This window comes from Macaca nemestrina, chromosome 17 (assembly GCF_043159975.1).
Source record: "Macaca nemestrina isolate mMacNem1 chromosome 17, mMacNem.hap1, whole genome shotgun sequence".
Lineage (NCBI taxonomy): Eukaryota > Metazoa > Chordata > Mammalia > Primates > Cercopithecidae > Macaca > Macaca nemestrina.
In genome coordinates this window covers 2423341-2448403 of record NC_092141.1, presented here as the reverse complement: position 1 = coordinate 2448403, position 25063 = coordinate 2423341, and the positions used below count along the sequence as shown (strand labels likewise).

General features: G+C 46.3%; 1 protein-coding gene across 4 annotated transcripts in view; it reads left to right on the top strand.

Moving 5' to 3' along the window:
• Positions 1–25063, top strand: part of LOC105474287 (SMG6 nonsense mediated mRNA decay factor) — a 248234-nt gene that overhangs the window by 122594 nt on the left and 100577 nt on the right. For all 4 annotated transcript variants that reach the window (XM_071082118.1, XM_071082117.1, XM_071082116.1 and 1 more), the window contains one exon: positions 10428–10629. In XM_071082118.1, the coding sequence (XP_070938219.1) occupies positions 10428–10629 (202 nt within the window). The remainder of the gene's footprint in view (positions 1–10427; positions 10630–25063) is intronic.

Below are 25063 nucleotides of genomic sequence, written 5' to 3'. Positions count from 1 at the left end.
TGTACAATTGTATCTTCATGTACGTGTGTGTAGGCTCCATCTCTGTTCAGCCCTGTTGACTGTTCATCTCTCCCTCCTGCTCACTTTAATTTTTCCCTCCCTCCCTCCCTTCTTTCTTCTTTCTTTCTTCTTCCTTCTTCCCTCCCTTCCTGCCTTTCTACCTTCCTTTCCCAGGGTCTCGCTCTGTCACCCAGGCTGGAGTGCATTGGCACAATCACAGCTCGCTGCAGCCTCGACCTCCTGGGCTCAGGTGATTCTCCCACCTCAGTCTGTCAAGTAGCTGGGACTACAGGCGTGCACCACCACACCTGGCTAATTTTTTGTATTTTTAAAATAGAAATGGGTCTTTGCCATGTTGCCCAAGCTGGCCTTGATCTCCTGGACTAAAGCAGTCTGCCTCGGCCTGCCACAGTGCTGGGCCTCTCTTTCTTATCTCTACTCTTCCTTGGTGTCTCTGTTTTTCTCCGTTTCACCCCCACCATTTCTCGTTTCCCTCTTCCTTTTCTTCCCCTACGCCGCATTCTCTGAGTGTGGTCTTCGGCTGGTGCTTTGTACCAAAGCTCCTTCATGCTCTGTGTTATGCATTTATGTGTGTTTCAGAACAAGCATCTCCAGTGTTCTTCTCTGGAGAGAAGTAATGCTGGAGGATAGATTATGGAGACCCTGGCTACTGTGGAGGGCACTTTTGGGGAGTAGGGAGGGGAGCTTGTCTGACCTGGGGACCAGCTATGTGAGTCTCCTAGAGTCATGGGTGACCTCCAGAGGGAAGGTAAAGCAGAGATTTCTGGGCAACAGTTTCTGTGTAGACTGTGTAGTCTGATTCTTCCTCCTTTCTTTCTCAGTTTTTTCCCTGTCCTTGCCTCAGGATGCACCTCTGGACTGTTATTAATCTCAGTCTCCCCATGCCCTTCCCACCTCTAGCTCTGTCACTGTGTGGTCGGCACTCACAGCATCGGACAGTTCTCTGTATCCTATCTGTGGGCCCTCCTAGGTTTCCAAAATGCACTCCAGGCTGAAGCCTTGGAGCTCCAAGCTGTGCAGCTGGGGCCACAGAAAGGAACTGATGGATCTGCTGGCTAGGGGACAGCTGTTTCTCAGCAGTGATCCCCAAAGAGTTAACATCTACAGCCTCAAACTTTTCAGGCTATTAATCTCTAATGAGGACTAGGCAGTTGGCAGTTTTGGGAAGAAAATGCCAAGAAAGGACTCAGTTCTCCAAGTATCTAAGCCACTGCTTCTGAGCATGCACAGGGGTCACTGAGTGTCCCTTCCTTACTCTCAGGGTAGGGAGGCAGACCATCTGTCCCTGGAGCCTGGGCCTTCCCTGGGTCACCTCACCTCACAACCACCGGTCGCTTAGATAGGATTCACACAGCCCCTGTTTACCCAGATCCCGGGCCACAGGTCTGCTAGCTCTCTCACGCAGCATGTCTCCCTTCATCCCTCCTCCCTCTCTCACTCCTTTTTGGCTTTTGTTTGGCTGAGGAAATGGAAAGCTCACACAGGAAGTGCTGGGTCTCATTTGCTTGAGATGCTGAGTCTGTTTTCTCTTTGGATGCTGCAGCAAATGGCTCGTTGCCGGCTCTGAGCTGCTGCCCATCTTTGGGCAAGGGCTCAATCTACAGGCAGGCACGTGGTCCAAGCTACAGCCATCCCCGGCTGGGCTTCACATTCTGGGCTACAGAGAGGCAGAGGGGGTTGGGACATTTGAGTCATATTTGCTTAGTCTTCTCAGACTTCTTCACGAGGAGAGCAAATCTGACCAAATAGTATATTGAATTTAATTGCCCAGCAAATACATTACTGTAGCTGTGGATACCACTTGCTCTCTCGTGAAGCCAGACTGGGCTAGAGAGATCAGTGTAATAGAGAAAAACGTCTCCTCCTGTGCTCTCTTTCTCTCTCTCTGCAGTTAGGATCAGCAGCTGGTTATCTCTGGAATGCAAGTTTAAGCATGAAAGAGAGGCTTTGCTATCCTGGGGCCTGACCCCAAGGCATGGCTATTTAAGGACTGGTGCCCCTGTTCAACAGAGCAAACCTGGCCTGACTACCACGGAGGGTAGTCCCACCTCAGAGCCTTCAGATCAGAGGACTGGAAAATGGAATCAGAATTGCACCTTCCTCCTTTTGTTTCCCATATTCTCATGTAGCTTCCTAATACTCACTGAGTAAATACTCTGAGAGATTGGCAAGGGTATGGTGCTTCTGTGGGTTTCAAACTTTATCTTGTGCCCACCGACCTTATAGATTGAAGAGGCTTTTCTTGTAAGGTCATAGAGAGTAACACACCCCAGTGGTTCTGTAGATGCCGAAACTGTGACCCCCCGACGCTTGTAAAGTCCTTCTTGCTGCTCTTCGTTTTGAAGGGTTTGGAAATGCTCTCGAGGGAGCAGGAAGGAAATGGCTGCTGTTTAGTGCCCTTTCTTGGCATGCTTTCATTGGTCTTTGCCTGCGTTTCTTCTTTGCAAAGATACATTTCTCTGATCCTAAGATAAGGTGACCAGAGAGCCTGTTTTTCCTACAAAGAGGAAGTCCCCTTTGCTTTTCCTCCAGAAACCCCACTTGCAAATGGTCCCTCTGACACGTGGGACCCTTCTTTCATCTCTCTTCCTTCGTTCCCTCCCTGTCTTTAATTGTTACCTTCTTTCCTTATGCAGTTAGAGAATCATTGCACAGCATCTTCCCCTCTCTGAGGGGAATTCCAGGCTTCATCATTAGTTTCCTTGGTTCTCTCCTCTTCCTTCCAGTCAAGTCCACAGTAGCAGGCACATGTGAAACACTTAGGGTGGTGATGAGAGTATTGCTGGCACTGCAGAGTGAGGAGGGCAGGATTGCTGGGCATGGGGGCCTTCCCTCACTGTGGCACTTATTAGATCTGTGTGCTAGAGCCAGCATGTATGGAAGCAAGTTGATTTCCCATTTGTACCCGTTAGGGATTGTAACAGAATGGCTTCGTAATCCCAGGAGTTTGTTGGGATAGAGGATTATAGCAGGATGTGGAGAGTGGTCTGGGGCCACTGTGAAAGTTGGTGTATTTAGAACAGACTGCTGTGTTTGGAGGGCCCATCTACTTGCCCCATCTGCTAGCAGAGTTTGTGTTCCCTTCCACACCAAGCCTCTGGTGAGAAGGGAGAGGCAGCTGCGCCCCTACTTCGGCAAGTGAGCACAAGCAAAGTCGTGCTAGAGAGTAGTAGAGCTACAGGCTTCATGAACCTGAGCATAGTGACCCCTTGCATCCCAGGACCTTTGGCAAGGCTAGGGCAGTGGGACAGCCTACCTCATTTCAGTCTCTGCCGAGGCCAAATCTTCACTTATCCTGATCTCTAGTTCTCAGTAAGTGAAAGAGTCAGGGGACTTTGAGAACATCCAAACCTAGCCCAGCTGTGGCAGTTGGTTTATTGCTTTCAGCTGGTACTTGAACCCAGGTCCTAGTCTTGGAGGCTTTCCCAGGTTTAATCCCCAGAGCTTTCTCTGCAGCTGTATGACACTGCGCTGACCCCGAATGAGGATAGGAAAATAGAACCAGTGCCAAGCCAGAGTCTCTTTTTCATTTGGAGTCTGGCTGTCTGCCCATGACCAGGGTTACATAATGGGAAACATAGCTGGGGCTCTGGAGAGCCCGCGTTTCACCAGGCTGCCCAGACCTTCGCATTCTGATGCTATATATCTTCCTAATTGTAGCTCGGATGCATTTATCACACTGTTGGATTGGAGTACTGTTTAAAAAAAAAAAACTCTAGAAATTCTTGTCCTTGCTGCTTTTCCATGGTTCGTCTTCCATAGTCTACAGAGCACATCGGAGAAGGGTCGTCGGGAGCCCTCTGAGGTATTGTCACGTAGGGAGAAAGAGGGAGACGTAGGGCATATGCAGTAAGCTGACTTCCTCAGGGAGCTTCCGTGTGTGGACTCTGTAGATGAGATAGAAATTCTCAAGTTAAAAACAACTAGTTCACTCACCTTCATAGGGCAGCTCTGAAATAAGAACTAATCCCAAGCCTAATCGGCACCCCTTCAAGGACGCTTAGTACGTCTTCCCAAAAGGGCATTTTAGGAGGTCACTGAGTAATAGTCCATCAGCACTTCCCTGAAGGAAGTGGTGGTGACTGTGGGAAGCCCCTTTGCTACCCTGGCTCCCCACCCAGTCTCCCTGGCTCCGGGTTGGGGCGTTAGCACTGCAGCCTGGCACCAGGGGGTTCCTCTTCCTCCAAATGCTGAGTGGGGCACACGTGATCTCTCCCACGGCAGGAGCCCCTGTCCCCTCCCCACGCCTCCCATAGGACTCCTTGTGAGAGGAAGGGGTGTTGGCCTAAGGCTCCAGTCTGACCCCAGCAGGGTACAGCAGCTGACCCCAGGGAGAGTACTTTCCAGCTCTGGGCTGAGGTTATTTGGGTCCAGTGTGTGCTAAGCTAAGAAGACGTGTTGGAGTGGTTACAGCTAAAAGTTTGGAGAGGCAGGAACCGTGAGAATCCGCACCAGGGAGGCCGCCGAGGGCTCCCCTCATGCCGTGGAGATGTCAAGATCCCCTAGGGGCTGCTCTTTCCCAAACATACAGTGCTGATGGGTTTAACACACCACAGTGATACGACTGAGGCTGTACATACGAGTGTAGCTTTGGAGAACTGAAATAAAATAAGGCACTGACCCCATACATGTTGGGGGCAGCAGATGGTAGAGGTGCTCTGATACTTGAGAAATCCTGGAATGAGGTTACTGTGACCTATTGCTGGTCATAGGGTTCCAGCTGCCCTGCTTAGAACGTGGAGAGGTTTATATTCTTGCAGTAGGGCAGGATGACTAAGCTTCAGAATTTGACTTGCCCTTTTGGGAAAAATTGATTTAGGGTGAGTACTCTCCCAAAGGCCCAAGTTGACTTGTTGGTATAAACGAGAAAGATAGAAGGGATTATCTTCACCTAAGTCTTATACTCTGTAGTGGTCGGTCACCCAGTAAACATCTTATTCTTAGAGGATGGTATCTTGCTGCTCATATCTTAACTCCTGGAATGGTGACCTTTGATACCTTTGTCTCTTCTTTGTATCATGTGGCATCTAGATGACACATTGTTGCTAGAAATCTCCAGGAGCTGCATAGAATTCTCCCCATCTCCACCCCAACCCCGGGCCTATTGAGCTACCTAGCACTGAGGTACCAGAATCAAATCCTTAACCCGCTGCAGACAGAGTTGGCATGACATCTTGACTTTCCAAGAGGCGTGCTGAGCCATTTCAAGCCCAGGTATTATTCTTATAACTCTGCCAGACTTACTGGATTCAAGTCCATTTCTGCTGTTAGCTGCTGACTTCCCGCAGTTTTCTCCAGTGGAGTGAGAAGTTCTCCGTGGCAACAGTGGTCTCATGTTAGCCTCTGACCCCTGTGTGGAGAGTTGTAGGCCAGGATGTAATGGCCCACAGGGAAACAGTTTGAAAAAGCAGATACTGCATGTCTTAGGTGTGGCTCTCTTGTTATAGCCGTTTGTCTGTCTTTGTCTGTACCACACAGGTATCCTCTTTTTCGGCTTCCTTGTGCCTAGCTTCTGTGCCATCTTGGCTGTGTTTCCAGATCTCTTCACTCCGGGAACCAGAAGACCCAACTTGTTTCCCATCTGTGCTGCTTCTCTGATCTTCCATCGCTCTGAAACACAATGCACGGCTTCTTCTCACTCAGCTCTTTCCGGGTTTGTTCTGCAGCTGTGGAGTTTGAGTGCTAGTGTTTAAACAAGCTGGTATTACACAGGAAATGGCCACCTCCACAGGCCCCAGCAGGCTTGTAACGTGGGGTCATTGTACTTGATATTAATCACCAGTCAGCTTGTTCCCCCAGTAAAATATGAAGGAGGGTATGAGTGCTTCGTCCTCCTTAGACTTGCCAGAAAGATGGACTGAGTCTTGGTCAGGCGTTAGTGCTCTGCTCTTTTCAGACTCTCTCCTCCTCTCAGTCCTGCCCCAGTGGAGCTTTCAGAAAAAGTCCTGCCTGACCCCTTCCCTGTGAAGCTGGCAGAGTCCCTTTCTGAGCTCTGGGCAAGAAGGTAGATTACTGTAGTTAACGTGTCTCAACTGGCATTCCTTAATCTGTCAGGGGATGCTGCAGTTGGATAACCTCTCCTGTGAGAAAAGCCACATTTTAGGAACACAGAAGCCCATGGCCCGTCTGAGAGCAGGGCTTCTCAGTTGCCTGGACTTCAGCTACCTTTCTATGGCTATTTGCAGAACTCACCTCAGCCTGAAGGGTTAATCTGATTCCCCGAGTCCATATCCCCCAAACAACCAGCCAGGAGTGTGTGTTGGTTTGTTTCTGTGAAATGTGTTTCCCCAGTCACCTGGGCTGGCCTGGGCTGCATTGTATCGGCCAGCAGCTGCACTGCACTCAAACTGACAGATACATTAAACCTTGGAATTCTGAGGCAATAAAAAGTAAATTAACTCTTATTTTTTTCCTTTCCTGGTGGACTAAGTGAATGCATGTCTGTAGGGAAGCAAGTGAGCCTTGGTTCTGAGTGCATACTTGTAACTAGTCACTGCTGGTTTGTCCCAAACTAGGATCTGGCTTTCAGACTCCAGCCAGGGGTCTGCTGTCCTGGTGTGTGGTGTGTTCTGTGGGGTTGGGCCAGTGGGTCACCTTGCAACTGCTGATCCCTGCTCACTAATCACATCACAGCTGCTGAGAGACTCCCTGGCCATCATTCTGGGAGCCATAAACAGGCTCATTGGACCCAGTTTCATATTCTCTGGCTGCTTTGTGTCTGTCTGGGGAAGAATCCGCCCTAACTTTAGTGGGATATTGTGGGCTCTGGGAATTTCCCCAAAATGTACATTGAACCAGAACAAACCAGAAGGACCTGCCTGAGCCCACAGCACTCTAGAGGGTCCGTTTAGAATCAAAAGTTGTTTGAGATTATTTGGGAAACCTTTTGGGAAGTTATTTCCCAAGCATTTCCAAAAGAGTGGCAGCTCTTTACAGATCCTCACCCCACCCGAATTTGACTTTTGGCTCCTTGGCCCAGGCCAACCTTGAATCCATAGGGTCGAAGGACTGCTGTCGGGTGAAGGTTAGAAGGTGCTCCTGGTTGGGATGAGGAATTAAAGCAGGAAAACGTTAAACTTTTCTCCTTCTACAGACAGGAAATCCTATGTTCACCCACAGAACTGACCTCCCAGCCCAGAGGCCTGATTGGGGTAAGCTGAGGTGATGTTGCCCAGCTTCCAGGAATTACCTCATCCTTTTACAAATACCTTAACTTTTGAGTTCAGACATCTCACCTGGTTTTTCAAAGCACCTCTTCCTTTGAGTTTCCTGACACTCCCTCACTCCTGTAGAGAGTCACTGTGTAGCCCGTGGGTCTCTGGGTAGTTGTGTTCATGTCTGTGGTGTTTGATGAAAGGAGATAACTGATGACATGAATGTGAACTGAGTTTGGGTGATCCCCCTGAAACACCAGAAGAAGGCAGCTACTCACAACCAGAGTACAAGACCAATCGGAATTAACCAGAGCAGAAATGACCTCTCATTGAAGACTTTGTGTATTTCCTGGGTTCTGCACAGTCTAGCTTGGCTCTTGGACCACTTTTATTTATATTTCTGAGTTGGGAACTCTGGGCACTCCCTACGTCTTTTGGCATCAGCTGCTGTCTTACAAATCAACATTGAGGTAGGGATTCTCAGCCACCTTATTTTTGCAGTGAGTCTTAAGGTTTTGGTACAAGGTGGGTGGTAATGGGCAAAAAGGCATATGTGGGCAGGGGTCCCTAGTGGTGGCCAACAGTCTCTGGGAGGAGTCAGTTTTGGTTTATCTGAGCCTTAGGGGACAGGAGAGCATGGTAATGAGAACCACATGGTACCACATATTTCTTCATCTTGGATCCAAGATGGTAGGGGTGGGAGGATGAGAGAGGGATGTGGGGCCTCCCACTGTGGCAGCCGTGGGTAATTTTCGGCCGCCTCTCTCTGGCTGGGGATGCTGCTGCCCACACCACCCCCAACCCCCAGCTATGTCCTGCAGCAGCCTTGACCTGCACAGCACCAACCAGGGCCCCCAAGCCAAAAATTCAGCTGGGAGACTTTTCACCTTCTTCCTTCTCACTGTCGTCTTTCCTGTTTATTTTCCAAATTGCTGCTCTGCAGCCGAGCAGTGCCTGTTGGCCAAAGCTCACCAGTGCTGTGGGATCAGACTCAGGCAGTGGGCTCAAGTGGCCAGCAGGGCACTGGGGGAGGAAGCGGGGAACTGGAAGAGCCTCCCTGTGCGTCTCCCATGGGCAGCACTAACCTCGGAGGCGGCCCTGAGCAGTCCTATCACATCCGGTGCTTGTCTCTGCAGCCGGGACCGGAGGATAAACTATCAGGGCTGTGGGGCAGTGCATCATTCCTCTTATTATTTTCTTCTCTGCAGATGGGGTCGTGGAAAGTTCAGTTCCTTTTAACCCTCGAAGTTCTGTTTATTCTACAGCTGGTAGCCTGAATGCCGCGTTTCCCATTACATCACAAAGGAGCTCAGGCAGATCTCTGCACAGAAACGTGTTGCAACTGTTTATTTTTTTCCATATTTAAACATTTCTGACAGCCAAACCCGGCTGAGCCAAAAGATGGAGCTTTGTGAATGAGTCTGGTTGTCGGTGTCTGCGCTGAGAGAGGCTTTCAAAAACTCGTCCCTCCGGTGATTCTTCCCAAACATGTTCTTTTTCCTGGGTAAAGCCTGTGAAGCGAGTTACTTCTGCAGTACACGTGTGTTGATTATGTGCCGTTGTGTGATTAATGGGGCTGTGTTCTGCCTGGTTCCCAGGACACTCTTGAAAACAAGATGTTTCATTTCATTGCCTTTTCCTAGTGCAATGATTACAGTAAATAAACCAGTGCAGCCTCCTTCCACCTGGAGCCAGTCAGGGAGTTCCCATCCCTCTGCTCCACTTTCTTCCCCACTGTCACCTTCAGTGGCATGTGCCTCGAATGCTTTCTTTTCTGCCATCCCCCGAAGATTCTTAGTCTCCAAGAGAAACAAATTGCTTAGATCTGAGACCCCTCCCTAGTAGGACTCATAGGCAGTAACTCCACTGGGGAGATTCCAGGATGATTCTTCTTGGGTGTTTTTAGTGAGAGGGTCTCACTGTGTTGCCCAGTCTGGTCTTGAACTCCTGGCCTCAAGTGATCCTCCCTTCCCATGTTCCCAAAGTACTGGGATTACAGGCGTGGCCCACCACACCCAGCCCAGGATGATTCGTACAGCTCTCTTTACATACTGCCTCTTGCCACTCTAGCTCGTGAATCTAATTGTGAAGCTTGTCTTTGTAATTCTCCTATGGATCTCTCTTCTTTTAGAGTAAAACTCAGCATCCATAGGACACTCTCTGTTCCAGACTCCTAGTTAGGTGCTTCCCTGGAGAAGAAAGCCACGTCTGTAGCCTTGGCTGGCCTTATGTCTTTACCACAATTTGGAGTATCCCTGGGTAGGCAGAAAAAAAAAAAAAAAAAAAAAAGCCTTATGGATCCTCAACACCCACCAAAGCAGGACTCTGGCCCACAGTCGATTTTTGACAAGTGATGGTGACAGAGAAATGAACCTCTTTTTTTATAATTCTACCCTGAAATTTTAATTAGGGAGAGCCAGACTTCGCAGTTTCAAGGTTTCTTCTCAGGTTCAACCAGGACCTGGTGATACACAGTTAAGCCAGCCGTCCCAGCTTGCCCAGGACTGGGGGGTTTCTGGGGATGTTCAGTGCTAAAACCGGGACAGTCCCACACAAACCAGAATGGTTGGTCACCCTGTATCTAACCTTCCACACATGAGAGAAAGGAGAGGCATGGAATGGCTGAGACAGCGCTAATGAAGTGTGTAAGAGGCTTTACCTTCCTGTGAGGATCTTGATGGGCCAGGAATGAAGTTTTTGTTTGTTTGATTGATGGATTGATTGATTGCCTGATTGCCTGCCTATGTGTAGGGAAGAGATTTCTAAAGCATTGTAGGAGGAAAACCTGCATGACTCTTGCTGTATTGTGACTAGACCCGCCATGGCTGTGGCTGGGGGAGGAGAGGCTGGTGCTCAGTATGGCATATACTTGGCTGGACAGCGGTGGGGAATTCTGGGAGCAGCCTCAGGCACTGGCTGTCTAGAGTGTTTGAGTGAGCGTCTCAGGCACACTGTCTGGAAAGATGACAGGGCCCTGCATTAGGCAACTGATTCTCTAAATTCTTTTTCCTCTCTGGTGAGGATTACAAACTCCCCCTAATCAATTTCCACTTTGTGTAGCTCCACATACACATACCTTAGATTGCTGCCTTGGGCACAGTTTTGTTTCCTCCCATTTGGGGTATGATTTCCTGGCAGATGCCAGCCTAGACAACATTTGCTGCAAGTACTTCACTGCTCGCAAGTACTGAGAATTCTTTTTTTTACTGGGTCCTCTTTAGAGCTGCTCTTTTCTTACCTTATTTCTCACAGTGTTGCTGTGGATGTGTGGTCGACGCTGGCTGATTTCTGTAACATACTGACTGCAGTGAATCAGTCTGAGGTGCCACTGTACAAGGACCCGGATGATGACCTCACCCTTCTTATCCTGGAAGAGGATCGGCTTCTCTCGGGCTTTGTCCCCTTGCTGGCTGCCCCTCAGGACCCCTGCTACGTGGAGAAAACCTCGGATAAGGTCAGCCCCAGGCCAAACATCCCTCCCCATTTGCCCCTCCTCTTAATTCTCCAGACTTTTTTATTCTTGGGAAGTTTTCTGTGCAAATGGAACATGATTAAGTCATTGAGAAGGGTGTTAAGGGAAAATATCGACCTTTTAGCCGCTGACATCCAGCTCTGTGTCCTGAAAAAAAAAAGCCCTCTCGACTTCCTTTGGTGTGTGTGTGTGCTCGCTGGCATGTTGTATATACGATCATTTCCTCACTTGTTTAAATAGTGCAGCTTGTGTTGGCAGTGCTCTCACTCAGCTCCAAATGGTTTGCATCATGCTCAAAGCACCCTCCTTTCTCCCCCCTTCCTCCCCCCCCCCGCCCCACCACAAAACTCTGCACTAGGAAAACAGCCAGGGCTTTTTCCCTTCTCTAAGGAGGAGAGTGATAAATAGGTGACTAGAGAGAAGCAGACACCATGTGTTCACTTAGAAAAAAAACTTGTAGGAATATGAAGCATTCCCCGCTGCCTGGTTTCTATTTTCCTTCCTCTGAGGACTGTGTTTTAACCTGAACGTTTTTCTTGCCTGTCTGTTTATAGAAAACAAAGCCGATTCCCTGTTGCTGATGGGGACTGTGGAGCTCTTAGTCTCTGCTTAACAGTTGGGTTTTCAGCCAGGTAAAGAGTAGGGCAGTCCAGTCGGCCTCACCTTTCCCACGTGTAATAACAGTTACTAGGCTAGGGACATAGTAGCCACCGAGCTCGGGAGCGAAGTGCTGTGTGGAGGCAGGAAGACCCTGTGACTGACTTCTCTGCAGAGCAGTGAGCATCACGTCCCTTGAGGGACAGGCCTTCAGGGAGGTTCCGCAAATGTCTTCTCAGGAGAAAGTCTTTTGACCTAGATGAAGTATATACTAGGGACATAGGGAGATGTTAAAAAAAAAAAAAAAAAAGTAAAAGTTCCAAACATGAACCACAAATATGAGAGGCTTTATATAGAATATAAAGTCTTGGCCTGTTGCAGTGGCTCACACCTTTCATCCCAGCACTTTGAGAGGCGGAGACGGGAGGATCGCTTGAGCCCAGGAGTTTGAGACCATCCCAGGCAACATGAGAAGCCTGTCTCTAAAAACAAACAAACAAACAAACTGTTTTTAGTATAAAAGAGTATTTGTTCACCGTAGGAAATTTGGAAAACACACGCAAATAAAAAGAAGAAAAATTATCCGTAATCCTCCTTTCTACCCAGAAGTAAGAGCAGTTATTTTGCGATCATATATAATCATATTTAATTTCTAGTATACACACACACACACTCTTTTCAGTAAAACTGGAGGTTATATTAATATTAATATATACTATTTGTTTTTCTTTCTTTTTTTTTTTTTTAGATAGGGTGCCCAGGCTGGAGTGTGGTGGCACAATCTCAGCTCGCTGCAACCTCCGCCTCCCAGGCTCAAGCAGTCCTCCTACCTCAGCCTCCCGCATAGCTAGGACTGCAGGCACCCACCTCCATACCTAGCTAATACTTGTATTTTTGAATAGAGATGGGGTTTCACCATGTTGCCAGGCTGGTCTCTAACTCCTGAGCTCAAGCGATTTACCTGCCTCAGCCTCCCAGAGTGCTAGGATTATAGGTGTGAGCTAACGTGCCCAGCTGTATATACTATTTGTAATCTGCTTTTTTCCTCATGTTTTTAATATATTCTTATATGGAATCATTTTTTATAGTTACCCAGAATTCTTTTATATTCCAAGATTTCTTTAACCCATCTTTGCTTTATTGAATCAAGAGAATGTTCCCAATTTTTTTACAGTTATAAACAGTGAATCAGTTTCTTGTAGCAGAAGTTGAGCATATATTCCCTTTGGTTAAATTGCTGTAAGTAGATTAAGGTTCTGGACATTGATATATCAAAAACTCATATTCTTTGGATGCATTTAATGGCTACTATATCTTGGGAATCAGAGAACCCTTCTTTCCCAAGAGGAATACTTGTTTTATGCCTTTCCAACAAAAACTTAGAGTGAAATTCTGCTGTTCTAGTCTCAGAATGGGCAGATAATGGGGATTTGTAGTACGTGAGGCTGCGGACAGCTAACAAGTTGTTTTGTACGTGTGGGAGATGTTCAGTTAGAAGAGAGGCTGGATGATGTGGCTTGGGCCGGAGGATCCTCATACTCTTCTTTTGTGATCACAAGGTGGTCTTGATTCCAGAGGATGCTTTTGGGAGTTGGCTATTGAAGCTGTCTTTTAGTGTGGGACAGGTGCCGAGTAGAAGAGTACTAACCAGCTTCAGACTCTTCCCACGCCCCATCTACATCAGCTCTCCTAGCTCTAGTGTCAGATACCACGTATGTGTTCTGGCTCGAGGAGAGCACACAGCCAGCACACCAGCCCTCAGCCTATGTAGTGATCCAAAGGCTACCTAGGCGGCAGTTGCGGCTCAGTGAGAATGTAGTGATCCACAGGCTACCTAGGCGGCAGTTGCGGCTCAGTGAGACTAAGGTAGGTCTCCACTTCAGGGACTGTGAAACAGGTATGTCAAATCTGACATGTCCAAATCCAAACTCCTGAATCCTGCCCCACCCGCTACCCACCATCCTGGTCTTCCTTTACCCTTTCACATCTTGGTAAATGGCAGCTTTGATTTTTGGGCTGCTCATGTCAAAATGCTTGGGGTTATTCTTGGCACTTCTTTCTCACACTTCCATATCTAATCCACTGGCAGTTAATGTCTTCTTTACCTTCAAAACACGTACAGGTACAATTCTCTCTTCCCACTGCACCCCGGTTCAGTTCGCTGAAATGCCTTCTGACTGGTTGCTCTGGTTCCTTTCCCCTTCTACTCTTCAGTCTGTTTTTAAAATATCAGTAAAATCGTGTCATTTCTTAGTTCAAAACCTTCTGATGATTGCTCTTATCACTTAGAGTAGAGGCCAAAGTTTTAACAGGGGCCTACAGTGCCCTCCATTAGATCTGACCCCACCTCCATCCCACTCCCAAGCTCTCTGACCTCAGGTCCTCCTGCTGTCCTTCAACCCAGTGTGCTCTAGTCACACTGACATCCTTGTTGTTCCTCAAACAAACCAAGCACTCGTGCCTGAGGGTCTTCGCAGCTGCTCTTTTCTTAACTGGGAACACACTGTACTCGGCTGTGTGCCTCTCGCACTCCCTTCTGTCACCTTGGTAAAGAGAGCTTCCCTGGCCACATAATATAATCATATAAAGTGGTACTCTGCTTTATTGTTCCCCATCCACGGCAGGGGAAAATCACGTCTCCTGAGTATCTATCATGTATCAGTTCCTGAGCTAGGTACTTCTGTACAGTATTTCATTAAGTTTTCTAAATAAGCCTGCCATGGAAGTATTATTACCCCTTTTTTTTTTTTTAAGAGATGGGTCTTACTTTGTCACCCAGGCTGGAGTCAGTGGCATTATCGTAACTCACTGCCACCTCAGATTCCTGCGCACAAGCAGTCCTCCCGCCCTGGTGGGACCTCTGTCTCCCAGGTTCAAGCAATTCTGTTGCCTCAGGCTCCCAGGTAACTGGGATTACAGGCGCACCACCATGATGAGCTAAATTTTTTTTGAGTAGCTGGGACTACAGGCATGTGCCACCATGCCTGGCTGATTTAAAAAAACAAAAAAAAAAAGTTTTGACCAGGCGTGGTGCTCACGCCTGTAATCCCAGCACTTTGGGAGGCCAAGGCAGGTGGAGCACGAGGTCAGGAGTTTGAGACCAGCCTGGCCAACATTGTGAAACCCTTTCTCTACTAAAAATACAAAAATTAGCCAGGTGTGGTGGTGGACCCTGTAATCCCAGCTACTTGGGAGGCTGAGACAGGAGAATTGCTTGAACCCAGGAAGCGGAGGTTGCAGTGAGCCAAGTTTATCCCACTGCACTCCAGCTTGGGTGGCAGAGCAAGACTCCATCTCAAAAAAAAAAATTAAAAAAAAAAAACAAAAAACTTTTTTTTTTTTTTTTTGGAGACGGGACCTCACCATCTTGCCCAGGCTGATTGATCTCGAACTCCTAGGCTCCAGTGATCCTCCTGCCTCAGCCTCCTCAAGTGGTGGGATTGTAGGCGTGAGCCACCCCCTTCAAATTTTGTAAAAGAGGATACTGAAGCTCAAGAGAAAAGAATGATGGATAAGCTCATGTGGTTCATCTCCGTGGCCAACCTAGGAGATTAGCGTGGATGTGTCAGGGAATCTTTAGGAACTCTTGACCTTTTAGAAATCTGCAAAAGGGGACCTAGCGTGGTGGCTCACGCCTGTAATCCCAACACTTTGGGAGGCTGAGGTGGGCAGATCACTTGAGGCTAGGAGTTTGAGACCAGCCTGGCCAACACAGTGAAACCCCGTCTCTACTAAATTAGCCAGGCATGGTGGTGGGCACCTGTAATCCCAGCTACTCGGGAGGCTGAGGCATGAGAATTGCTTGAGCCCAGGAGGCGGAGTTGCAGTGAGCTGAGATTGTGCCACTGCACTCCAGCCTGGGTGACAGAGCGAGACTCTGTCTCAAAAAATATATAAATAAAAATAAAAAAAAAAAAGAAAAATCTGCAAAAGGGCCAGGCATGGTGGCTCACACCAGTAATCCCAATATTCTGGAAGGCCAAAGTGGGAGGAGCACTTGAGGTCAGGATCTCTAAACCAACCTGGGTGACATAGTGAGGCCCTGTTTTAAACAAGTTTAAATAAACAAGTTTAAAAATAGCCAGGTGTGGTGGCAAGCACCTGTAGGCCCAGCTATTCAGGAGCCTGGGGCGGGAGAATTTTTTAAGTGCAGGGGTTCGAGGCTCATTATGATTGTGCCACTGCACTCCAGCCTGGGTCTCAGAACGAGACCCCGTCTGAAAAAAATAAAAAAGAAATTTGAAAAATATAAACATTTCCTCCAGCTTCTAGGGTTCATTACTAGGAAACGTAAAACATATCTCAGGTGCTCGTCTGTGGCAGCAGTGTGAGCAGTTTTATTACTGGTCGAGATTAGTCTCATGTTTGGTCCTGCCTTGATGCTTATTCTGCAGATATTTACTAAACACGTATTGCCAACACCGCCTGGGAGACCCAGACACGTAAGGCAACTGTCTTCCTAGTTTGAGAGAGAGTCTGTGCCATGTGTGAAGATGTGAATGGCAGCATCAGTGAATTTGAGGAGTTCTTGAGTTTTGTTGAGCTGGTAGTATCCAAGTGAAGGCATTGCTTCAAGAGCACTGATTTGGCATTAATGTTATCATTGTGTCTTTGAACCAGAAAAGTTTTCACCTTATATGCCTCTGAGTGCAAATACTCTCTTTGTTCCATTCTTTTCTTCAGTAATTTCTGCTCTACTGTTGTGTTAGATCTCCATTCTTTGTCCTATATGTCACTTTTTCTGTCATCACTTTAATCGGTTTTTGCTTTTCTTCTGCATTCTGGGAAGGTTTCTCAAGTTTGTCCTCTTTATATATTTTTATAGCATTGATTCTACTCTTTACTACTTCTAGTTCAGGTTTTAAGTCTGCTGTTGCATTATTTGTTCTCTTACATTGTATCTGACAACCTTTATTTTTTGCCTGTCTTTTAGTCAGTCAGTCCCTTTATATCTTTTTTTTTTTTTTTTTTTTGAGACAGAGTCCCACTCTGTCACCCAGGCTGGAATACAGTGGTGCGATCTCGGCTTACTGCACCCCCTCCGCCTCCCAGGTTCAAGTGATTCTCTTGCCTCAGCCCCCCGAATAGCTGGGATTACAGGGGCGTGTGCTGCCACACGTGGGTAATTTTTTTGTGTTTTTAGTAGAGACAGGGTTTTGCCGTGTTGGCCAGGTTGGTCTCAAACTCCTGACCTCAAGGTGATCTGCCGGCCTCAGCCTCCCAGAGTGCTGGGATTACCGGCATGAGCCACCATGCCCAGCCTCAGTCCCGTTATATCTGTCTTTGCTTTCTCATTCTTCTTTTAACATACTTCACAGAGTCTATAATTTGAAGAATTCGGTTGAAGGTCGGGAGCAGTGGCCCATGCCTGTCATCCCAGCACTTTGGGAAGCCAAGGCAGACAGATCACTTGAGCCCAGGAGTTTGAGACCAGCCTGGGAAACATGGCAAAAACTTGTCCCTACAGAAAATATAAAAATTAGCCAGGGTTGATGATATTACACCTGTAGTTCCAGCTAATCAGGAGGCTGAGGTGGAAGAATTGCTTCAGTCCTGGCAGTCTAGGCTGCAGTGAGCTGTGATTGTGCCACCATACTCCAGCCTGAGGGACAGATTGTTTTCTTGGACCTCAGCTTTAGTTTCTACAGCTTGATGCTTGTCACTTACATTTGTTTGAACAAAGAAAGATACACTTGCTTCAAACAGATTAGGTAGATTCTCACTGGATACCTTCTTTGTCTACAGTATTTTTTTTTTCTTGGAGGTGGAGTCTGACTCTGTCTCCCAAGCTGTAGTGCAGTAGCATGACCCCGGCTCACTGCATCCTCCACCTAACAGGTTTAAGTGATTCTCCTACCTCAGCCTCCCGAGTAGCTGGGACTACAGGCGCCCGCCCCCACGCCCAGTTAATTTTTGGTTTTTTTTTTTTTTGAGACGGAGTCTCACTCTGTGGCCCAGACTGGAGTGCAGTGGCGCAGTCTCGGCTCACTGCAAGCTCCGCCTCCCGGATTCACACCATTCTCCTGCCTCAGCCTCCCGAGTAGCTGAGACTACAGGCACCCGCCACCTCGCCCGGCTAATTTTTTGTATTTTTAGTAGGGATGGGGTTTCACTGTGTTAGCCGGGATGATCTTGATCTCCTGACCTCGTGATCCGCCCGCCTGGGCCTCCCAAAGTGCTGGGATTACAGGCGTGAGCCACTGCACCTGGCCATTTTGTTTCTTTCTGTTTTTGAGACAAGGTCTCACTCTGTCACCCAGGATGGAATGCAGTGGTGTGATCGTAGCTCGTTGCAGTCTCGACCTCCTGGGTTCAAGCGACCCTCCTGCCTCAGCCTCCTGAGTAGCTGGAACTACAGGCGCCCGTCACCTCCCCTGGCTAATTGTTTTTACTTTTTTATTAGAGACAAGGCCTCACTGTGTTGCCCAGGCTGGTCTCAAACTCCTGAGCTCAAGCGACCCTCCCGCCTTGGCCTCCCAGAGTGTGCCCACAGGTAATAGTTGAAAGCCCTCGCTCAAGTATAGAGTTTGTACACATTGAATATCCCTAGTCCAAAAATCTGAAATACAAAAGACTCTAAAATCCAAAGCTTGATTTCAGATTTTCCAATTAGGGATGCTCGACCAGTAAGTATAAAATGCAAATATTCCAAAATCTGAAACACTTGTGGTCCCAGGCATTTTGGATAAAGAATAACCTGTATTAGCAAGTCATTAACCTCAAGGGAGTGGGAAGGGGACCAAGTGGTGTGCAATGTCGATAAATGAATTTATTTTCTACGTTTTCTGTTCTGTATACAGTGGAGCTACTATATCAGAGCTAGTCGCTCATGTCTAGTTTTCAGGTTTTTTTTCCAGTCTCTTTCATATAAATGATATTGCAACGTCCTGTCACCTTCTTGGAGCTTTGGCCTACCATGTGAAGAAGAAATTCTGTCATTGGGCCACTTTCCGTTTAGTGTGGGAATTTGCCTTAGACCTCTCTGAACTGCTGTATCATTGCGAGTGGTACTGATTTATAGCAGTGAGAAAGCTTCCAAGTGGTGGTCTGCGTCTGCCTCATGAGCTGTCCTCACCCTTTGTGGTAGGCAAAGTAACGCCCCTCCCCAAAGAGGTTTGTGTCTTCTCTCTCTGAAACCTGCTACGTGTTACCTTACGTGACAAAAAGACTTTTGCAGATGTCATTAAGGTGTTTTTGTTTTTGTTTTTGTTTTCTTTTTTTGAGATAGAGTTTCGCTCTGTCATCCAGGCTGGAGTGCAGTGGCTCAGTCTTGGCTCACTGCAACCTCTGCCTCCCGGGTTCAAGTGATTCTCCTGCCTCAGCCTCCAGAGTTGCTGGGACTACAGGCACGTGTCTTCACGCCCGGCTAATTTTTGTGTTTTTAGTAGAGATGGGGTTTTGCCATGTTAGCCAGGCTGATCTCAAACTCCTGACCTCAGGTGATCCACCCACCTCAGCCTCCCAAAGTGCTGGGATTACAGGCATGAGCCACTGCGCCCGGCTGGGTTTTTTGTTTGTTTGTTTGTTTTTCTTTGAGATGGGGAGTCTCACTCTCTTCCTCTGTCACTCAGGCTGGAGTGCAGTGGCATGATCTCAGCACACTGCAACCTCTGCCTCCTGAGTTCGAGTGATGATCCTGCCTCAGGCTCCCTAATAGCTGGGATTACAAGTGCATGCCACCACGGCCAGCTAAGTTTTGTTGTTGTTGTCATTGTTGTTGTTGTTTTCTGAGACAGAGTTTTGCTCTGTCTCCCAGGCTGGAGTGCAGTAGCGTGATCTCGGCTCATTGCAACCTCCATCTCCTGGATTTAAGCGATTCTCCTGCCTCAGCCTCTTGAGTAGCTGGGAGTACAAGCACCTGCCACCATGCCCAGCTAATTTTTGTATTTTTAGTAGAGATGGGGTTTCACCATGTTGGCCAGGCTGGTCTTGAACTCCTGACCTCAAGTGATTCACCCACCTCCACCTCAGCCTCCCAAAGAGCTGGGATTACAGGTGTGAGCCACTGTGCCCGGCTCTGGCTAAGTTTTTGTATTTTTGTACTTTTAGTACAGTAGGGTTTCACCCTGTCATGTTGTCGTCGTTTTCTGAGACAGAGTTTTTCTCTGTCACCCAGACTGGAGTGCAGTAGTGTGATCTCGGCTCACTGCAACCTCTGTCTCCTGGGTTCAAGCGATTCTCCTGCCTCAGCTTCTTGAGTAGCTGGGACCACAAGCACCTGCCACCACACCCAGTTAATTTTTGTATTTTTAGTAGAGATGGGGTTTCACCCTGTTGGCCAGGCTGGTCTCAAACTCCTGACCTCAAGTGATCTGCCCGCCTCAGTCTTCTCACAGAGTAAGCAACTGCATAACCACCAAGCAAGCAGCTCAAGAAACAGAATAAGATAAGGGCAATGAGTTACCATTTCCATTCAGTCTGTGTTGGGCCTAGTCAGTACAGTAAGACATGAAAAAAAAAAAATGAAGTATTAATAAGACTCTTGGAAGGGAAAAAATAAAGCTGTTTTTATTTGTAGATAATAACATGATACATTTAGAAAATCCCCAAAAAGGATAAATTATTAGAATTATTCTAATAATAAGTAAATGTAGCAAAGTTGCTGGATATAAAGTCATTGTACAAAAATCAATCCCATATCTACATACCAGAATCAAACAAAATGAAGGTTTGGTGCCTGGCACGGAGGCTAACACCTGTAATCACAGCACTTTGGGAGGCCAAGGTGGAAGGATCACTTGAGTCCAGGAGTTCGAGATCAGCCTGGGCAACACAGCATCTCTACTAAAAATTTAAAAAATCAGCTGGGCTTGGTGGCCTACGCCTGTGGTCCTGGCTACCTGAGAGATTGAGGTGGGTGGATCACTTGAGCCCAGGAGGTCAAGGTTGTGAGCTATGATCATACATCTGCATTCCAGCCTGAGTGACAGAGCAAGACCCTGTCTAAAAAGTAAATAAAATAATCTTTGTATTATAAAATAAATGTTCACTTAGAAATATTTTTTAAAAAATCAGTGTTAGCAGCCAGGCATGTTGGTTCACACCTGTAATCCCAGTACTTTGGGAGGCTGAGGTAGGAGGATCACTTGAGCCCAGGAGTTTAAGACCAGCCTGGGCAATATAATGAGACCTTGTCTCTATAAAAAATAAAAAAATCAGTCAGGTGTGGTGGTGTGCATCTGTAGTCCCAGCTACTTGAGAGGCTGAGGTGGAAGGATCACTTGAGCCAAGGAGGCAGAGGTTGTACTGAGCCTAGATTACACCACTGCACTCCAGCCTGGACCACAAAGGGAGACCCTTTCTCAAAAAAAAAAAGAGAGAGAGAGAGAGAGAGAAAATCATGATTAGCAATATGGAAAAGAAAAGATTTTCTTGATCCGCTACCCAGAGATAACTACTGTTTCTTGTTCCATGTTGCTCCATATGTTCCAACCTAGAAGGATGGATGATAGGTAGATGGATGACTGGATATAAGTGAAATTTTTTGCTTATTTGTTTGTTTATTAGAGACGGGATCTCAGCTGTGTTCTCCAGGCTGGTCTTGAACTCCTGGCTTCAAGCAATACTCCCGCCTCAGTTTCCTGAATAACTGGGATTGCAGGTGCAAACCACCACGTCCAGCACTGATTTTTGCCTTTTTCTTTTTTTTTTTTTTGTTTTCTTTTTTGAAACTGAATCTCACTCTGTTGCCCAGGCTGGAGTGCAGTGGCGCAATCTGGGCTTACTGCAAGCTCTGCCTCCCGGGTTTGCACCATTCTCCTGCCTCAGCCTCCCGAGTAGCTGGGACTATAGGCGCCTGCCACCAATGCCTGGCTAATTTTTTTGTGTTTTTAGTAGAGACGGGGTTTCACCATGTTAACCAGGATGGTCTCGATCTCCTGATCTCGTGATCCAACTGCCTCGGCCTCCCAAAGTGCTGGGATTACAGGCGTGAGCCAGCATGCCTGGCCGATTTTTGCTTTTTAACTGAAATAGAATCAAACTGTATGTCTTGTTTTGTAATATACTTTGTTTACTTAGCAGTAAGCATATATTTCCATGTTTACCTATAACATGAATTTAAGAGCTGCACAATATTGTATGAATATATTATAATATTTGTTTAGTCCTTAATCATTAGACATTTTATAGGAAGTTAATGACTTATCTGTTTTGTAAACGATGTCATCTCAGGCAGCCTTACACGTAAGTCTTTTGTTCTTACCCTTTGAGATAGTTTCTCCTTCTTAGACCTCCCTCTCTATCATTTCATAGATATCTAAAGCGACTTAGAATAGTTCCCGAGGATAAACAAAGAAGGAAAAGTTCATATGAGTGGAATAGAATGCTCAGACCGAATTTACCACATCTTTCCCTCTGGATTGAATATTCTTCAAATCTTGGAATGCCCTGGATTCAAAGTCTAGAATTTGAGTCTTTGAAGTGAGAATATGATTTTTTTTTTTTTTTAAAGACAAATCCTTGAGACTTCGGAGTGCTCTGAGTGGTACTAAAGATACGTAGTCTTATCTACATCATTTAGGAGGTGTGTTCAAGGGCAAAAATATGAGAGTAGTGGCAGTGCAACATCTAAGGACCAGAGACTCCAAACTTTGGAGGCAAGATTGCTTATAAATGAACACTGACTGATGATGATGACTGGTATGTAAAAACCTGAAGGCTAGTGAGCCGAGATCACGCCACTGCACTCCAGCCCGGGTGACAGTGTGAGATTCTGTCTCAAAAAAAAGGCTGGGCGTGGTGGCTCATGCCTGTAATCCCAACACTTTGGGAGGCCAAGGCAGGCAGATCAACCCGAGGTCGGGAGTTCGAGATCAGCCTGGCCAGCATGATGAAACCCTATCTCTACTAAAAGTACAAAATAGCCGGGCTTGGTGGCGCATGCCTGTAATCCCAGCTACTCGTGAGGCTGAGGCAGAATTGCTTAAATCCAGGAGGCAGAGGTTGCCTTGGTGAGCTGAGATCACACCACTGCACTCCAGCCTGGGCAACCAGAGCAAAACTCCATCTCAGAAAAAAAAACGAGGATCAGTTATGTGAGCATGCCTGCCTGCCTAGCCTTCCTAACTACCTACATACATACCTACAACCTTTGTCTCAAGTCTTAATAAATATAAAATTATATAAATTTAATATAATATAATAATAAATTATAATAAATATAAAATTCAAATTGGTTAGAAGAATGTAAACATTGATTTAGACTTCAGCCTGGGTACTTTCTCTTTTTAGTTTTCTTTACTAATATAATCTCATATATGTAAAAGAATATGTATTTTTACTTCATAATTGTATTTACTTTTATTTTATTTATGTTTTTGAGACAGGGTCTTGCCCTGTTGCCCAAGATGGAGGGCAGTGATACGATCATGGCTCACTGCAGCCTTGACTTCCTGGGCTCAAACAATCCTCCCACCTCAGTCCCTTGAGTAGCTGGGGACTATAGGCGCACGCCATCACACCTGGCTAATTTTTCAATTTTTTGTGGAAACGGGGTCCCACTATGTTGCCTGGGCTGGCCTTGAACTCCTGGGCTTAGGTGATCCTCCTGCCTCGGCTTCCTAAAGTGCTGAGATGCTGAGATTACAGGCATGAGCCACTGTACCCAGCCCATAATTTTAGATATTCAAAACAATTTAAGGCCAGGTGTGGTGGCTCACACCTGTAATCCCAGCACTTTGGGAGGCTGAGGCAGGCAGATCACCAGAGGTCAGGTGTTCGAGACTAGCCCTGGCAACATGGTGAAACCCTGTCTCTACTAAAAATACAAAAATTAGCCAGGTGTGGTGGTGCACCCTGTAATGCCAGCTACTCGGGAGGCTGAGGCACAAGAACCACTTGAACCCGGGAGGTGGAGGCTGCAGTGAGCCAAGATTGCACCACTACACTCCAGCCCGGGCAACAGAGTGAGACTCTGTCTCAAAAGAATTAAAATAAAAATAAATTTATAGTTAATACCTTTACTTTTATAAATCAACTTTTACTAATGTGTATTTACATACAATGAAATGTATACGTTTGAATATGGGTGTATATATACCCATGTCAAGATACAGAATGTGTATATATTCTGTGTAAGGGCCACTTCAATCAAGTTATAGAATATTTCCTCCTTCACACAATGTTCCCGAGTGCCTCTATCCCCCGTCCTACTCCCTGCCCCAGGCAACTACTGATGTAATTATTCTCTATAGATTAGATTTGCCTGTTATAAAATTTCATATACATAGAATCATATAGTATATACTTATGTCTTTGTTTTGTCACTCAGCATAACGTCTGAGTTTCACCCATATTGTGCATTATATTTTTTCAGTCGTTTATTGATGAGTAATATTCCATTATATGGATATATCACAGTTTATCCATTCACTTGTTGATAGATATTTTGGCTCTTTTTATTTTGGAGGGGTTATGAAAAAGATGCTGTGAACATTTATGTACAGGTCTTTTTGTGGTCATATGTTTTCATTTCTCTTGGATAAATATCCAGGAGTAGAATTGCTTAGTCATATAAGTATATACGTAACTTTAAAAGAAGCTGCCAAACTTTTCTGAAGTGATTGCACCCTTTTATGCTCCCACTAGCAATGTATGAGCATTCTAGTTCTAGTTGCTTCACATTCTTGCCAACACTTGGTATTTCTAATCTTTATAGTTTTAGCTGTGCTAGTAAGCGTGAAGTAGTATCTCATTTCGGTTTTATGTTTTCGAGGGTTTTTTGTTTGTTTGTTTTTTGAGACAGTCTTACTGTCACCAATGCTGGAGTGCAGTGGTGCGATCTCAGCTCACTGCAGCCTCTGTCTTCTGGGTTAAAGCAGTTATCCTACCTCAGCCTCTCAAGTAGCTGGGATTACAGCTGTAGTGTGCCACCACATCCAGCTAATTTCTTTCGTATTTTTAGCAGAGACAGGGTTTCACCACGTTCGCCAGCCTGGTCTCAAACTTCTGACCTCAAATGATCCACCCACCTCAGCTTCCCAAAGTGCTGGGATTACAGGCGTGAGCCACTGTCCCTGGCCATAGTTTTAATAGTCATTTTCCTGAGTAATGATGAGCATCTTTTTATGAGTTTACTGACAATTCTTATATCCTCATTTGGGAAATAGTCTAATCTGTTGGCCATTTTTAAACATTGGGGTATTTTCTTACTGAGTTATAAGAGTCCATATTCTGGGCACAAATACTTGTTGGATATACATCCTGTGAATATTTCTCATGGTCTGTGACTGGTTTGCCTTTTTTTTTTTTTAAACGTAGTCTTGAACAGCAGACTTTTTTTTTTCTTTTTGTGAGACAGGGTCTTGCTCTATTGCCCAAGGGATCCTTCCACCTGAGCCTCCCAAGTAACTGGGACTACAGGTGCACGCCACCACACCTGGCTAATTTTTGTAGTTTTTGTAGAGCCATGGTTTCAACATGTTACCCAGACTGGTCTCAACTCCTGATCTCCAGCGATCTACCTGCCTTCGCCTCCCAAAGTGCTGGAATTACAGGCATGAGCCATGGCACTTGGCCTTCCAGTGGAATTTTAACTACACAGTAGGGACTTCTACTTTTAACTGCTTCAAATATTCCAGAATTGCTATCATTTAGGACAAAGGCTTTTGAAGGTTTGATGTTTTCGTAGGCTATTTTTCGTGGTATCATTATTGTTGGTGACAGGAAAAATGAAACTTTAGCTGCCTAAGAGTGAATTCAAGTGTTTCTTAACTACCAGTAAACTCAGAAATAACCAGATGAAATAATATAAAACCTCATTTGTAGTGAATGCTTATCTAGCAATACTTTTTTTTTTTTTTTTTTGGCTCATGCATAC